This window comes from Hakea prostrata, chromosome 3 (assembly GCF_041222555.1).
Source record: "Hakea prostrata isolate BN-2017 chromosome 3, UWA_Hpros_2, whole genome shotgun sequence".
In the NCBI taxonomy this organism is placed as follows: Eukaryota; Viridiplantae; Streptophyta; class Magnoliopsida; order Proteales; family Proteaceae; genus Hakea; species Hakea prostrata.
Genome location: NC_142602.1, coordinates 23,717,617 through 23,734,045, shown reverse-complemented (window position 1 = coordinate 23,734,045; position 16,429 = coordinate 23,717,617). Strand labels below are relative to the sequence as shown.

The 16,429-nt window shown below is 37.5% G+C and overlaps 1 protein-coding gene and 1 pseudogene across 3 annotated transcripts; both read right to left on the bottom strand.

The window, feature by feature from the left end:
- Positions 1 to 1,987: 1,987 nt before the first annotated feature.
- On the bottom strand, positions 1,988 to 3,894 carry LOC149021748 (putative N-acetyltransferase HLS1). Its single transcript, XM_089147179.1, has 3 exons — positions 3,635 to 3,894; positions 3,357 to 3,538; positions 1,988 to 2,901 (listed from the first exon to the last, which is right to left on the bottom strand). The coding sequence occupies exons 1-3, from the start codon at positions 3,842 to 3,844 to the stop codon at positions 2,025 to 2,027; spliced, it is 1,269 nt and encodes a 422-aa protein (XP_089003305.1). The 5' UTR covers positions 3,845 to 3,894; the 3' UTR covers positions 1,988 to 2,024.
- A 5,349-nt stretch (positions 3,895 to 9,243) lies between these two features.
- LOC149021747 (mitochondrial import inner membrane translocase subunit TIM17-1 pseudogene) lies at positions 9,244 to 16,255 on the bottom strand (annotated as a pseudogene). 2 transcript variants are annotated; one of them, XR_016172354.1, is made up of 2 exons: positions 15,407 to 16,255; positions 9,244 to 9,795 (listed from the first exon to the last, which is right to left on the bottom strand). The product of XR_016172354.1 is annotated as a mitochondrial import inner membrane translocase subunit TIM17-1 pseudogene, transcript variant X2 (transcript). The 2 variants fall into 2 exon arrangements; XR_016172353.1 differs by lacking the exon at positions 9,244 to 9,795 and adding an exon at positions 9,810 to 12,019 and having other exon boundaries at positions 15,407 to 16,254.
- Positions 16,256 to 16,429: the final 174 nt, after the last annotated feature.

Genomic DNA, 16,429 nt, shown 5'->3' with positions numbered 1-16,429 from the left:
AACCACGGAGTGGAACAGCACCAAAGTCGTGCTCCTAGCTAGGTTATCGGCTATTGAGTTTGCCAACTTAGGTACATGCTCAAAAACGCAAAACTCAAATCGAGTCTTAAGATACAGGATATCATCTAAAAATGAGCCTAATTGTGATATGAGAGGAGGACCATTGGTCTTTAGAAATAGGGCTGATAACTACAAAACAATCTGATTGTATTATAATTTTGTTGCCCATTTTCAGCTACTTCAACTAAAGCTCTTCTAACTGCCAATGCCTCCCTTACCTACTACTAAAGCTTTGAAATTCAGATATGACAAATATCGGTCTTCCCTGAAATCCCTGCAAATAATATGTAGACATCCTTAGGTTCACCTTTCTTTCAAGATGCATCACAGTTAGGGGTGTAAACGGACCGGATTCGGATCGGATAGTGGTAATACCATATTCGCATCCTATTATATTCAGACCGATTCGGATAACATCCTATCGGTTTTCGAACGGATTCAGTCAGATTCGGATGATAATCGGATAGTTATTTTCTTAAGTGGATTCTTCTAAATGGATATGAATACAGATTGAATACATGTTTTCGACTACCAGTTTACATTTTTACAATTTTATTTGTGAGGGCTAGGTTTGAAATTTAAGAATTTAACAACTTTGGTAGCAATTTTAGTAGAAAATCTAAAAAATAGTCACATATCACAAGTAAAAAATTTATAAAATAAGAAAAATAAATCTAAATAAATAACTTAATCGGACGAATTATGACGGATAATAATCGGTAAGAAATGGATATATCATATCCGCATCCTATTAGTAATCGGATGGATTTGGATACCCCTAAACGGACGCGGATGTGAATTCGGAAGCAGATTTCTGTTATCCATTTACACCATAATCACAGTTAATTTTGAGCCAATCTTGATGAAGGAAGTCCATACAATTGCTTGAGGATGGGAAGACCTTGTTGTATTTGTTTTTGTATATTTATTCTTCACTTTATAGAACTCTTCTAACGCACTCAAAGCTTTTAGTAGCACCACAATCATATTGTTGTTGTTTGGTACCTTTCTTCCTCTCAATTTGCCTAATTGAGGGTCCCCCGCTTCCCTTTCTTTCGCCTTTTGTTCATTTAAGAAACTTAATTCCTTCCCATAATACATTAATACTTAACTGTCATCAATTTCTCAATATATTCCTCTAAAGGCTCAAAATACAGACAATGGGAACATGGCTTGGTGGTGAAAACCCAAACTGTCACAAGGAACTCAAAGATGTGTGTGAGTTTTTTTTTTTTTTTGATAAACAGATTTTTAATTGAAAGGAGGGCAAGAAAAACCTAAGACGTGTCTTGATTACAAGCTTCAAGAAGCCAATGAACGGAAACAAGCCAAACAGTCCTCCTTGCCATAGACCGGGCCATCCTAACTTTTAACATGACAGCATGTACATGACTTCATAATTTCCTAATAATAATACTACCTATCAATCTCACATGACCCTGGTCCGATTTGCTTAGTATTTATTTGGTAATGGTAATAAATTACGCCTGATTCTAAAAAACAATCTCTATAATAAAGGGTTAGGGATGCAAATTTGGTCCTAATCTATCTTTAGTTTAAGCAGAGTTTGGTATCAAAATTTGGCCTTGAGCGTATTGTAAGGATTCATTATTGTAGTCTTAGACAAGTGTTAGCTCTAGGTTGAGATTGGATGTTTGACTCAAATCGACACTTTCTAATTTAGTCCTACGACATTTTAAGATATTTTTAAGACAACATAATGATTTATTTTGTCATTTATTGTTAAGCTCAACGTCAGAATTAAGTGTCATGACTTGGCTTGACCTAACACGGCCTTGCATGTCAAGGTCAAGATCAGAGTTAGACTAAGGTACTTAAACCAAAACTAGGGTTTCATCAGATGACCCAAATAAAAAATTTTAAGAAAAAAGGGATTTGATTTTTTTTTTTTTCTTCTTCTTTCTGAAAACAATACTTTTTACATAGACAACTATCATAACAAGTCAAAAATCTCGGGGGTCAAAGAAAATCACTGGTGAGGATGGACGAGATGTAATCCAATCAGGGATCTCACAACTCTCATCCTGATCAACTTCTGATGGAGATGCAGATAGTTTCTTCATACACCACAAGTCTTCGGCCCAAGAAAACCTTCTCCAATGTGGGACCACTTCTCTGACTGGGTCCATCCTTCCAACCTCAGCCACAAGGGCCCCACAACCTGGATCATCACTGGCCATATTGTGTGCGAATGCACAGAGACTCTTCATAAGCCGCGACGCACCCTTTCCTCCCTCCATGTGCAGCCCATATAAATTATAAACTCCAAATGGACGAAACACGTCTGGTATGGATGGTATCCTCAACCATGGCATCCATGCATCTAATATTCGACTTCCTATGCATAAGGCGTATTTTAGCGCTGATACTCCCTTCACCAGGAACTTGAACACTTCCTTGCTGTTCCACACGCTCAAGATAGCAAAGCATGGTGGAAGCTGACCTGATCTTGGATTCCAACTTTGTAGGGTTCCCTTGGGCAAGGCCATGAAAGTGCCCAAGCTGAGTTTGTTGGATAAAATTACGTCTATGTCCTTGGAGAAAAACTCCGAGTTCGCGAAGACTCGTCGATAGATTGACTCGGCTAGATGCGGAGCGAGTCGGACGATTGTAATTCCCGAGCCAATGTGCTTGTAGTGTGCATGAACCGGCTGGACCAGCACCGTAGGAGTTCGGAACTTCACGTAGGCGCATTTTAGCGTGAAGAGGTTGATGGAGGCCTCATTTGTGCACTCTGTTGCCATGTAAGCGTATTCCGCGCCTTCTTGCTTGCTCCACTCTTCCAGCTTCTCTACCAATCTTGTTCCAATGCCTAAACGCCTGAGGGAAAAAAACCCCGCTCATTTTAGCAAATAAGCATAATTATCTGCTATCGTGCGCAAATATCTCTATATTATTATATTTTTCTTTTTTGCCTTTTGGGTTTGATATAGTCACCTTCATTCTCAATGTGAGGAGGCGAACCACCTTGCCTTTTCCACTCATTCTTACCTTGTTCTTTTCAGTCTTTAGGGAATCTAAATCGTATTTTTGATGATCATTACATAAAATAATTAATTTCCTTGAAGGAGAGAGGGAGATAGAGAAATCAATCAACCCATCTCTGGTTCTAAGTGAAATGGTTAAGAGGAACTTAAAAAAAACATTAATCTTTGGTAGTTTTCATGCATGATTCAAGCAAGGATGGAATTGTATTCTTAAATACAAGAACAGCAAGGGAATAATAAGAATAAAGTAAGCTTATATCCATTGAAAGACAAAAGAGATGAGCTCACCTGTGTGTGGGCAAAACACGCAGTCCAAGAATGTAAGCAACCATAGCATAGACAGGGAAGCTGCTGGTGCTGCTGTTGTTGTTGTGAGTGGTGCTCACTGGCTTCTTCTTCCCTCTGGTCACTGTCTTTAAACATCCCCTTATAACCCCAACTATCTCTTTTTCTTCTCCATACTCTGCTACCTGCAGCAGCAATCATGGATATTAAAAGACCACCCAATTAATCAAAGAAGAGTGAGAATTCATGAAGCCCATCAAGTGTTCGACATGAATATATACCAGCATGAGAGAGGAAGGAGAGTGGCGGATTCTACAAGTTGGGTCGCCCATAAGATCAGTGATGAGCGAGGGCTTCCCTGCTGCTTGCTGCCCAAGCTCGCACCTGTTCTCCATCTCTTCCACAGCTTCTCTGTCTCTCTCCTTATCATACTTTCTCACTGTTACCTCACCTTCCATCTTTGGAGATGGTTTTAGCCACTGCTTCTTCATATTCCTCACTTCTTATCTGAGCACTTCGAATTCGAATTGTTGTCTAAAAACCCTTTGAGTCGCGTTATTTATACTAACATGCCTACGTGGCAAGTTTACAATTATTGGGTTCTTCTAGCCCATTTCCATGTCCAGTCCATCACGTACTTACTAGTCACTCACAAACAGTCACATTGACTTTCCCAACTCCAAGGCCCAAGAAGATGAAGAAGATGACGTCGACACGTGCACCCACCCGCCTGTGGAGAATATGCCTTCACCAGAATTTAAAAAATTTCATCCGGAGACCTTCAATTTTAATATACAACATTTTCTTTCTTTTATTATTCTCTAATAATAAGTCATAAATTATTATTTTTTTGTAATTATTGTTTTAGTTCAATATACTCAAATTTCCCTTTAATATGGCCTTTTTTTTCCTTTAATTTATTCATAAATAAAGAATTCACACAATGCCGGTGTATGGATTTCTTCTAAAATCACTTCACATTCTATGTTGTGGATTCCACACGCTCTTTTTAAATCACTGAGTATGACTGTTTGGTCTTTTATCGATCCCTATGGTGAGGTGTTTTCTCTACACTCAAGTTATTCTCGATTGTTTTGTTTAATATAATACATAATTAACAAAAAAGAAAACAATTCCCACCATATCTAATAGTGTGAAACTATATTTTGGAGATGTATCTCTTTTTTTTCTTTTTGATTTTTTAAAAAACACAATCGACTTTCAAAGTAATGCCAGCGTGCAAATTTCAACGAATGACATCTCACATTTCATGCCACGGATCCCACACGCTTTATCTCTTCACCATAGATGCTTTCTCTATTTGAATAGCTTTTTATTATATGTATTAGTGAAAAGTTAAACTATAACATTGTGGAAAATTCAACTATTTTTTCAATAAATTTTCTTTAAATAGCCTCCTAAATGCATATTGATGACGTGAAATGGTCTAATATTGTGTTATGTGATATAATCATTAATAATATTTAATGATGACTACAAATACGCGTTATATATATTACAATAAAAATATTAAAAAAATAAATATTTTTTTAGGTAGATTTCAAAGAAATAATATTGATTACGATTATTTAACTTGCTCAATCGAATTAATAAATAATTTAAAATAGATTTATTCAAAAAAGTGAAAATACACTATTGTACAACAAACTTATTATTTAGAAAGAGACTACTAAAAATAAAAATTGAGTAGAAATTTTTGAGTAAATAACTAAAAGTTACATGGTGGGTCCCCTTCTGATGACTGTATCTTTCTTTCTTTTATTTTTTTTGAAGATTATTAAAATGGTTGGAAGGGAGCTTCGAATAAAATTATTATTAAATTATTTTTAAAAGTAAAAGCTCAAGGCCGTCTTTTAAGTATTGTTTTCGAAAGAGGCGTGACCGTGAGATTCTCGAAATAATCCTTAATTTATTGAAAAGAAGCTAACGTTGTCATCATGCACGTGCGCAGTATTTTGGATTTCTCTTCTACGGTTACGGGGAACCGACACGTGTTGATCGAGTGGAGCTCCCTGAGAAATGCGAGCTGACGTGTCCATTCGTCTTTGGGTTAGTTTGACCATTGACAATGACAAGCAAAAGGTTGAGCAAACGGGAATCAGAATCTTGAAATGTCAAATCTACCCCTTCATGTAACGCACCGTTTCTTCACTTTTGACGGAAAACAGACAATTTTTCATTTTGTAAATTCTAATTTATATTTATGAAATGTCAAATCTACCCTTTCTTTAAAAACAATTCAAATAACATGTCGAAGGCAAAGAAAATGTCATTTCTTTTAAATAAAAAATGACTTAAGTCGAAACTCAAGGACTTCAAATGAAAATTATCACATGAGGTGATATGTTATCGAATGGTGTATTCCCGTTCATGCCTAGACACAGTGGCGGAGCCACGTTGGGACCGGAGGGGGCCATGGGACCCCAGGATTTTTTGAAATTGGAAATATCCTTGTTTTTTTCTTTATTTCTCTATCTTTAAATGTGAAATACCACTATTTGGTCCCCTCTAAAAATTAAAAATAAAAATTTAAGATAAAAATTTAAGATAAAGATGATGGGTACAAATGTCATTCATAATCTCTATCTAATGGTTATCCTTCAATCCCTAGTTTTAAGGAATAAAATGTTAAATTCTAATTAAAAACTAATTTACGATCCATTAATTTCTCCTTATATATTCTTTTCTATTTTCATTTCTATTTATTCTCTCATGGATTTCTTCTTTTATTCCTATTTTTTCTCTTTCTTTCCTCACACGTCTCACAAAATATTGAAGTAGTTAGCAAACTTTAGAATTTTCCTAAATCTTCTCCACATCAAATATTCACTCTCTCTTTCTCAAATTATTCATTTCTCTCTCACACACTCACGAATTTTCTATTAATTTACCTAATTTTTGATGTAGACTCTACATTAAATTATAATAATATATTCTGAGATGGGACCTACAGCGAGTCCCACATTGGCTCACATACATTCGGCCCCCCTCCATGTTCAATCCTGGCTCCGCCCCTGCAGGCTAGACACAGGGTAAGGTAAGACGACTATTCAACCCTTCATGATCTCACTCTACCATCATGACAACATGCACACAAAGGCCACATGATGGTCATTTACTCTTTGTTTTTTATAATTATGTGTTTGCATTTTTAATGTATTTAGTTTTTTAGCATAAGTATGTTGGATTTAGTAGCATTCTTGGCTTATAGGGTCTTTTCTAATGATATGTCATGGAAGAACCCAATTTTTTTGATAAAAAAAAAATAAGAAGCAACTCAATTGAGTATTATAACTATATTAGGTCTTCCTTTTCTTATATATATAATATTCTTTTATCTTTAAATTTTCACCATTGGAGCAAATGTGTTTTCTTGTCGTGTGACATGAATAAAATAATCATCACTCATATTTTCAGTAGTGAATTTTGATCTTAAACAATGGTTTAAAATTAACACATAAAATGTTATTTCTTGTGGTGCCATGAACTCTAAAGATGGATAGCAAAGAGAGATTATTCTCCTGACTAAAAAGGTGAAATGAATCAATTCAAAGCATCAAACATATTCTACTCGATCCAACTGCAATTAGGGGGTATTTTTATATCGATTAGATCTGATGGGATATTTGATCGATTACTTTCTGTGATCGAGTTTCTCTTAGTTCTTGATTACTAAAGAAAAACTTTCTTCGAGATGTTTTTAACATAAAGTCTCTTTCACCACCCAATGAAGATCTCTCATAGATTCTCTCGTGCTCAACCTTTGATCATAGTTGCAGGTCTTTCAACGAACGAGTTATCGTTTTACAGTGAAATGGATAATGCTACAATTATATGCATGTAGCAGTTAGTTAATAGTCTGGACCATAAACACTCTTAAAATCATGAAGTCCCCAGTAAGCTAAGCAAGGCACTTCTAGATAGGAATTAGAAATATAAATTGGACCACGCATGGATCGATTCGATCAAATGATTGAGATTGTTATTTATAAAAATTGATTAAGAGATTCTGTGTTAAGAATTCGAATGATCAATTGGTCCACTTGACATGCTTTGTATTGAATCATTTGCAGGTGATTAAAGGAAGAATCAAGTACCTGCATATAGTAGTAGTTAAAGAGAAAAGATGAATCATAGATGCTTTAGCCTGATGTAGAAGAGATGGAATAGTAATAGAATATAACTAGTTAATTCCTAAAGATGGTCTTTGTGGTTCCCATATATAGATCTCCTTTTGATTATAGACACTAAGGATTAGTGAGAAAATTCTCATGCTTTGCTTCTTCACTTTACATTCTATACTCCTTTGCTGTGCAATCTTGCATGATTATGAGTATCATTATTAGATAATATTGATGATTTGTGAATCTAATATTCCTCCTATACAAAAGTAAACCATCCCATTCAACTAAGATATATACAAAAGAGAAAGAAACGCTAGATATACTTTGGGACCATTTCAAAGAAAGAACAAGAGATTTGATGCAAATTCCTTCCTAATGCCTAGTTTAAGTTCTTGATTCCCTAGTTAAGCAAGCAAATCATTAATCTAGCCACCTTAATAAAATGTTTAATTCAAGTGGTAGTTGTGGTTTGAATGAGAGAATATCAGATTCATGGCAACCATGTTTAATTAATCACCCATGGTTGTTGTTAATTTGGTATTGGGTGCTTAAAATTTTAATCAACCCATTTGGTTCTTGGACATACATGTTGTTTCAACAACTATTTAAGACACTACAAGACAGATTAATACCAACCCAAACTAAGCAAATTTTAATTAAATCAAAATTGTGGGTTCATCAATAAAGACATGGTAAAGGACTTTAGAGATAAGGATGTTTAGGTTTGACATTATGAAAGAACAAAGAGACAAACTTTTTTAAATAGAATGATTCCGACTCACAGCTCAGGTTCATTACTAGTTTGAGCAACAAGCCAAGATGACAACGTGATTTTGACTATTGATCATAGAGAATTCTAGTTTGGAATAGCTAAAAACCTAGTTAAATTAAGTATTCAAGAGTATAATTAATTTGCATCTAGGGTTCTTCTTTTGACCACCCGTGTGCGCATGAATGTTTTCTTCTACTCGTTCAATTTATTTTATCACTTTAATGGAAGTAGGTTATCTGGGTTCTAACTACTCCGAAAATTCGAATCCCATCTATTAAGACACGTGAGATATATATATTTTACATGTACTATAGTGCATTATAAAACTATGACACGTATTAGGGAATCTAGAACAAATTTAATCGAAAGAAAAAAAATAAATGCATCAAACAAATTAAGTCTTTTAAAAGAACATGTTGTAGGAAACAAAAATATGTATCTTTTTCATAGATCAATGTAGCAAACAAATTTGATTGATGTAATGAAGTGAATCAAACAAATTAAGCTTCTCAAAACAACATGTTTTAGTACTTAACAACTTCATCAAGCAAGTCAATGAAATAAATAAAATAAATTTATAATACTAAAAAAATCAAGTTCATGAACAAGCCAAAAGACTGAAAAAAATCTCATTGACTTTCAAAGCTTGAAATATCAATCTGATGTGAGTTGATGTTGAAAGTATTAGGAACCCTCAGAGAATAGAAAAGGCCCTTCTGGCCCCCATCGTTTCAGGTCTTTGTTTTAGGTCTGATCTAATTATTATTAATAAAAATTTGAAGGTCTTTTTTTCTAATCCATATGCCGTTCATCTCCTTCCAAATAATAGAAAATTAAGTACTCTTAAGTGCATGAACCATAAATGAGTCAAGCGAGGAAAAGACTGGATTCTGATATTTGCAACTCAACTAAAGCTAGGGGCTTTAAATGGACTAGCATTTTGGCCACTGGGCAACTTAATTGGGACTTGAATTTGCTGGTCATTTTTAACCAAAGAGTGCTTTTATGTTCAATGATTTTAAGTTCTGAAAGATGGTGCATTTACCCGGTGATGCATAAGAGATTAATAATGCAGAATCCACTAGTTAAGGTAGAAGATTGTACTTTTCACACTTTCATCACATTTTTAAGAATGGATCCACCTCTAAATATTGATAAAGTAGACCATATATGCTTTTAGAGGTATGTCTCCTTCATAAATGTGTGGTGAAAAGATATATCAGGATAGAGAATCCAAACTCAAATTTCTGAACCAGTGCAGAATTTGTGGAGCTCATGAAGAGAGTGCAGAGAACATGATCCTTATATGTTCTCCAGGTCAAGTAACCTGGGACTTGATGGACAACAAGCTGCTGCTAGATTTGGTTGATGTTCATGCGGAAACCCAACAACTTATATTGAAGAAATCGAGTTCCTTTCAAGAGCAGCAAAATACATTTCTACATCTCAACCCTCTTTGGTCTTGTTACGTTTAAAATTGACTTTTTGGGTGGCTCAGGGATCAGCCTTACGATTGAACTTACTCCTGACCAAGAAAAACAAACAGCAAAGAGCAAGTCGGCCATGTTGGTCAGATAACTGCCTCAATGATCAAGTCAGTATGTAAAGCAACACCTTTCCCCCAATAAATGGGGTGCCATGGGCTATCAATGAGTAAGTTCCAAAGCCAAAGAAGATGATAAACCAGGTGCAAGTAAAATGAATAGAATTCAGTTATCTTTAGTGGGCATTAAACTATGGTGTATGTACAGATTAACCTGTCAAGGATTTTCCATTAGATCTTTCTGTGATTCGTTCACTGTTTGACATGTTAGAACCCCAGATGGAGAGTGTGATTAGTATTCACTTCCCTCATCTAACTTGAACTCTCCATCTTGGACAACCCAATTGAGCTTATATTTAGTTTCCCAATTAGGTTGAAACTCTCCTCAATGGGTGCACTGCCCATATGCGCCTTATCCCAAGAATTTGGATCCATGGGATCCGATCCTAGGCCCCTATCTCTCTTATTACTACTGCTTAGGGCCTTCGCATTCAATGTCATGAACCTATTTCCGACTAGGTCCAGATCACCTCCCGTCACAATGTGGTTCCCTAACACTTCTCTCCCACACAACAATGGTGGGGGACGCATAAGACTCATTGAAGTCTCACTTCTAATAATTTTATAATATTCACAGTTAAATCCCACTCTATTGTGTGGCAAAAAATGTTAGGATCGGACCATCTTTTCACGAAGACATGGGTCAACACCCCAATCTGACTTCTAATCTGGCCAACCACCAATTCAGGACCTAACAGCAGTGACTGACTTGTGATCATTGCTGAAACGAAAAGTTCTCGAGTCGACGAAAGCAGAGAAATTCATTAAGTGAGAGAACAACCCCAAAGAAAGCTGGATAAAAATCAATGTCGATGGGTCGTTAACCCAGATTCAGATCAAGTTGGGTGCAGAGTAATTGCTAGAGACTGCAATGGTAGAATGACCTTTTGTTTTGCCGGAGGATGTAGCACACAAAAGCACATTAATTAGTGGCTGAAACTGTGGCAATTCAAAGAGCTCTTCCGTCTGCCAAGGAGCTAGGTTGGTAGAAGTTGATAATCTAAGTAATCATTGTGTTAGACATCAGAGAAATCTTCAAGATACGAATCATTGTGTTAGAAATCACAGAAATCTTCAAATCCCTTCCCATCTATTCGGTTTCGACACACGTTAAGAAAAGGGAATAACAATTTCAGAAAAGAAATACCCCAACCCTTGGCAACCAGCAGAAAATTTGTTTCAACCCTTTTACAGGATATCACAGATCGCTTGGCATCCAGAAGTACCTCAACAGCCAGAAAGGCATACACAGGTAAAAGGCTTTATTATTGAGAAAATTAAAGGAGGTTATTCTGTAGCCATCGCAGGTTTCTTTACTTCTTTTCCATTACGTCCTCTAAAGTTATGATTAAATCAATCACAAAATTTCAGTTCAAACCTTTATCAGAATTTTTTTTAGGGTTTTGGGATTAGATCACTGCACCAATCCTAAGTTGAACTTCCATACCTTTGCAGTCATTCATGTGGGCCTGTGTAATAAAATCTTCACTAGTTTTGGTAAATGTCAAAGGGTTCTCAGTAAACCCTTATATGACCAAAACTATACGGTTATGAAATCAATATGGGCATGCTGGCCTAGTTAAGATGAGGCCTCCTCCAGACCCATCATTACCCTAGAATTTTAAATTTTCTGGAACGGGTAGCTATATATGGGGGATGGAGATAACTACTTTATAGTAATTTCACTTCAACTTCCTTTCAATTTCCCCAGCAACCCAAACATGGTGGCATGGATCAAAAGGTGCAAGCACAAGCAACATTTTCCATATGAATCACTTAAGGCGCTTGTTTTCCTTCCCCACATTTCCTCTCCTCTGTTTTCAGGACTCATCCTATCTTTGAGAAACCAGAACAACTCTTCAAGCATCATTGTACAACTTCTTACCATTCACAATGAATAATTAAACTATAAACATGACTATTTGCTTACGAAGTTGCACCACTCCAAATAATTAACCATTTGGAACACATTTTCCTGGAAATAAAATTTAAAGGCTCATTGTTGCCCTCCCATATTCTGTACTCGTACCATTTTACTACAAATAAACTTTCTATGCTTATTGTTACCATCCTAATCTTCTTATGTACTTGTACCACTTCAAACCTAAAATCAAATTTCCCCATTGCCAACAATGATTAGTTTGTCCTGCAAAATCGCATCAACAAGTAGATTATGACCCTACCTGATTACACTTTAACAAACAACTGAAACCAACTGAAAGAATAGCCAAATACAGAAGACCATTGAGGAAAAAAATAGATTATGTATGAAACCTATGGTTGATAATGGTGTGAATCCTCCAACAGGTGAAAGAGAGGAACAAGGCATCCAAAGGTTCAAAAGACTTCCCTAGTTCCAAAGCCTTCTACAAGATGCAACAATAGAATAATGCAGCAAAGTGATATAAAACTAAGAGGGTAGTAAATACACAAACAGAAATCCTTTCTTGTTGCAATGTGTTGTGAACCCAACAAACAAATGGAAGAACAATAAAATATTCCAGCCATCATAAATCCACCCTACAGAAAGGAAAAAAAAAGGTAATAAAGAACTAGACCGTTCCATTTGCAAGAAATCCAAAATCCTGTCTCTTGGTTCACAGAATTTTTTTTGGACAAATAAATAATTATATTAAAGAAAAGGAAACAAGAGAAAAAGGTGTTTAAGCAGAAGACCCGAAAGAGGAACTAAGACCCTAGGAGACAACAATGAGCTTGTTCCTTGGGGTATCATCAATAGGGGGTGGGGAATAGCTACCAGTCTAGAAGAAACATCAAAATAGATGACATTCCAAATCTTGTCTATAGAACAAGATTTGGAGGTCCATCTACGAAGATTGCACTCCCACCAAAGGTGATGGACCAAGGCACAAAACACTAGTTTCCCAATCCGATCGTAGATGAAAAAACCTGAAAAGTTTCTCAAAATCCAAGACCAATCTCGACCAAACCCGAAGGAACGCCTCGAACGGGACCATATGGAGTTAAGGGCTTTCCCCAAATAGATCTGGAGAAAGGGCAAGAAAAGAAAAGATGCTCAAGGTTTTCCAAACCGGACCAACAGAGGATGCAGTTTTGGTTAACAAGGATGTGACGGTTAGAAAAGAAAGATTGGGTGGGGAGGGCATGGTTGAGGGCTCTCCAAAGGGTAAGGGAGTAATGGGGAATGTAGCCTTTGAACCAAACCAATGGGGGTCAGGTGGTCTTAGGGTTGTGGGGTCTAAGGAGGTCCCAGGTCGAAGAGGTAGAGAAGGATTTAGTGGGGGAAGGGAGCCAAATGGTGAAGTCACAAAAGGAGTTAGAAAGAGAAGGGAGAGATTCCCAAACCTGTGTGAGAATGGGTAAGGGGGTAGGGATCCAAGATCCATTCGAGATGAAGGCCAACAAGGGGGTGGATTTGGGGATACAAGTGTCATAAACTGTGTGGGGACCGAAATGGTTAAAGAGAATGCCCATCGGATGCCATGGGTCAAGCCAAAAGGAGGTGGGTGAGCCAGTAGAGATGGAGATCGAAATAGCAAAGATGGCACGAGGACGAAGCAATAGGATTTTCCTCCAAACCCAAATAGAGTCATGCTTTGAGGCAATTTTTCAGATAATTTTGAGAAGGCAGGCAAAGTTAACATCAGAGATCCGGTGACTTGCCAGGCCACCTTCGGAGATAGGGCGACAGATGGAGGACCAATTGATTGGGTGGATGAAGCACAAGGCTTCTTGCCGTTTCCAAAGGAAGGCACAAAATAAGGATTCCATCACATGGATGGTGGATTTGAGAATTGAGAAGATTCTGCACCAATAGAGATAGGTGGACTGGAGAACAGAACGGATGAGAACCACTCGTAAATGAAATTCCCCCATCTCCTTTGCAAAAGCAAAATATTTAGGAGTACTAAGGTAAGGGTTTAAGTTGCAAAGAATAGTAGTAGGTTACACCAATTGTCTTGTCCACCTATGCATGAGGCTTTAGTTAAATCTGATGGGCAAACCCTGAAGCACAAATTTCCATTGTAATAATTTGATAACCAATAAGGAGTTAAAGATCAAGAACTTTTCCAGTCACATTTGATGCAGATTCATCACTAAAACAGGCTTATTTTATTAGAAATCTAGGGTTAGCTTCTATATATGATGCACCTTTGATCCCATCGTCCAAGATCTCTGTGGTAATAGGTTAATATAAACTGAATTTTACTTTCTACTTCTGAGACCTGCAAGTATCTTAGCACCTAGCCATTGTTTAAAGTTGAAAATCTGATGGTTTGTTCAGTCCTATCGGAACTTCTTCAATGGGAGCATTAGCCAAAGTATGTCAGCATCTAGCCTCTTACTTTCACTTTCATTTCTCATTTATCAATTTGTTTGTCATTCATTATTGATAATATTTCCTCTTTCTTTCATTTCTCTTTGGTGGTTGCAGTTCTCGCTACTTGGTTCAGAAAGGATCCAAGTAGCCAACCCTGTTTAGTTGGGACGAGGCTGAGCTGTTGTTCTATGTCAGCTCTAGCCATTGCTTTGAGCAGAGAATTGAAGGGTTTGCTAAGACCTATTCAAATTCCACTGGACTAGAGTTTCAGCACCATCCAAGCTGTTCTAAAAGGCTGTTTATTCTCTCGTTTCTTGAGCCTTAGTTCCTATCTGTGAGTAAATCCAGATGTGGTCTGCAATTTTGATCCTTGTGATTTGGAGTCTACAATGGAGTCTTATCAACCTCATAAGGTGCCCAAAAAACTCATCTAACCTGGTAATTAATTTCAAGTAGGGTTTTCTGTCAAACTACTGTTCATACTTGCTGTTATCTGGTCTAAGACTGTTGTAGAACGGTCCTACTGTCAAACAATTGTCTAGTTGGCTATTGCAAATTAGTTTCTCATTAGAAAGGGAGGAACTAACTAAAGTGGATTCGTGTTAGAATAAAAACCAGTGCAGCAGTTTCCATGTTCATGTTAAAGTCAACATGAGCCTCCTGTAGTGATATTACTCCAAATCTAAAGGTCTTCATTTCACCTGACATAAATCCCGTTTGCCTCGACCATATAAAGACTGGTAATATTCACTGCCTGTTCAAGGTACCAGCTGTGACGATAGACAAAGAAATTCAACAACTCTGGACAATTTTTCCGCAAATATAGCTATTGTGGTTTAGCACACTCTAATGGTAACGAACTCCTCACAATGAAAGATGAAGCTAATTAAATACACATAATCCAAAAGAATAGAAAATTAAACTAAAGTACCCGTCCAGTACAATTTAAACAAACGTGTTCTGGACATGATTCAGATAATTAATGACCTACAAGAATGAGATTCTGATTTTCGCACTCCTTACATGCTGAATGATCAAATGTCAACTACAAGTAAGAACTATATCGATGGATACATCTAAAACCAGGTAAAGCGAATGACAAAATTAAGCTGATCATGGATATATTCATGGACCCATCTCTACATGAATAAATTAATGAGGAAAGGGGCATTGATACAGCTCGTGCTACAAACTATAGTTTCAAGAGTAAAAGAACAAAAACTGTCTTACCACTACATAATTCATCTATTCATCTCACTTGAACTCAAAAGAAGGGATAGGCGTGCTTGGTGTGTCAAAGCTCTCCAGAATCTCTGTGTTGCCCCCACCAGCAGAACCACCACTCGTTGTCCCCGACTCCTGCTTTTTGCCACCACCAAATAACCCTCCGAACCATGGAGAAGAGGAAGATTCAGTCGGAGGAGTCTCAAGAAAAGTTGGAGGTGCATTTGGCAATTGACCCATCTGAAAACCAGGGGCACCGGCCATATTGGGAATGGGGTCCTCCATGGGTGGCAAATTCTGAGGAGGGATAAGAACCCTATTCAGCATGATTCCAGCTCCTTCAATCAAAGCTAGTAATACCCCACCAAACAGAGCCGACCTGGACGCAGCACCAAACCCTTGACGCATCTGCAGGAATCCACCAGTGGCGGCTCCGGCGATGATAGAGTTCCAGGGATCTTCTTTCTGGCGAACGTAGACCATGGAGCAGTCGAAGGCAGAGAAAAGACCACCCCATACGGCGAAGCTGCCACCGACACGAGGAGCATTCATGCGCACCGCCTGAGAACCACCGATCAAGCGTTCACCCTGGGGGGAATTGTAGATGCCTTTCAAGAAATGGAAAGCTGAACCACCCACTGCACCCATGCCGAAGGCACCGCCGACGTCGTCCAAGATTCGATCCGGGCATGGCTCCCGAGAGTTCTCTGGAGTTCCCATGAGATCAGAGAATACGTAGCTTTAGGGTGATTCTCTGCTACAAATCGATGAGATGGACTTCGGAGACGGCAAAGATGTTGAACACGCGGGGAGGTGAATCCGATTCCCGATTTAAAAACCTGAAACCCTATAATTTTGTGCTCTTAAACCGTACATGTGGTCAAATTGGGTTGCACCCTAAACAATGTTATCTTGTATAGGAGAGAAGTCTAAGGGTGTCAATATAGTACGGTATCTGTAATTCAGTACGGTACGGCATTTTAAACCGTACTTTACCATATAAATTCAGTACGATATGAAAACGATATT

Excerpts from the sequence above, each read along its gene's own strand:
- LOC149021748 (XM_089147179.1), bottom strand. The coding sequence starts at position 3,844 with ATGAAGAAGCAGTGGCTAAAACCATCTCCAAAGATGGAAGGTGAGGTA. Across the intron at positions 3,539-3,634 it reads CTCCTTCCTCTCTCATGCTG|GTAGCAGAGTATGGAGAAGA; the intron begins GTATATATTCAT and ends TTGCTGCTGCAG. Across the intron at positions 2,902-3,356 it reads CGTGTTTTGCCCACACACAG|GCGTTTAGGCATTGGAACAA; the intron begins GTGAGCTCATCT and ends TTTTTCCCTCAG.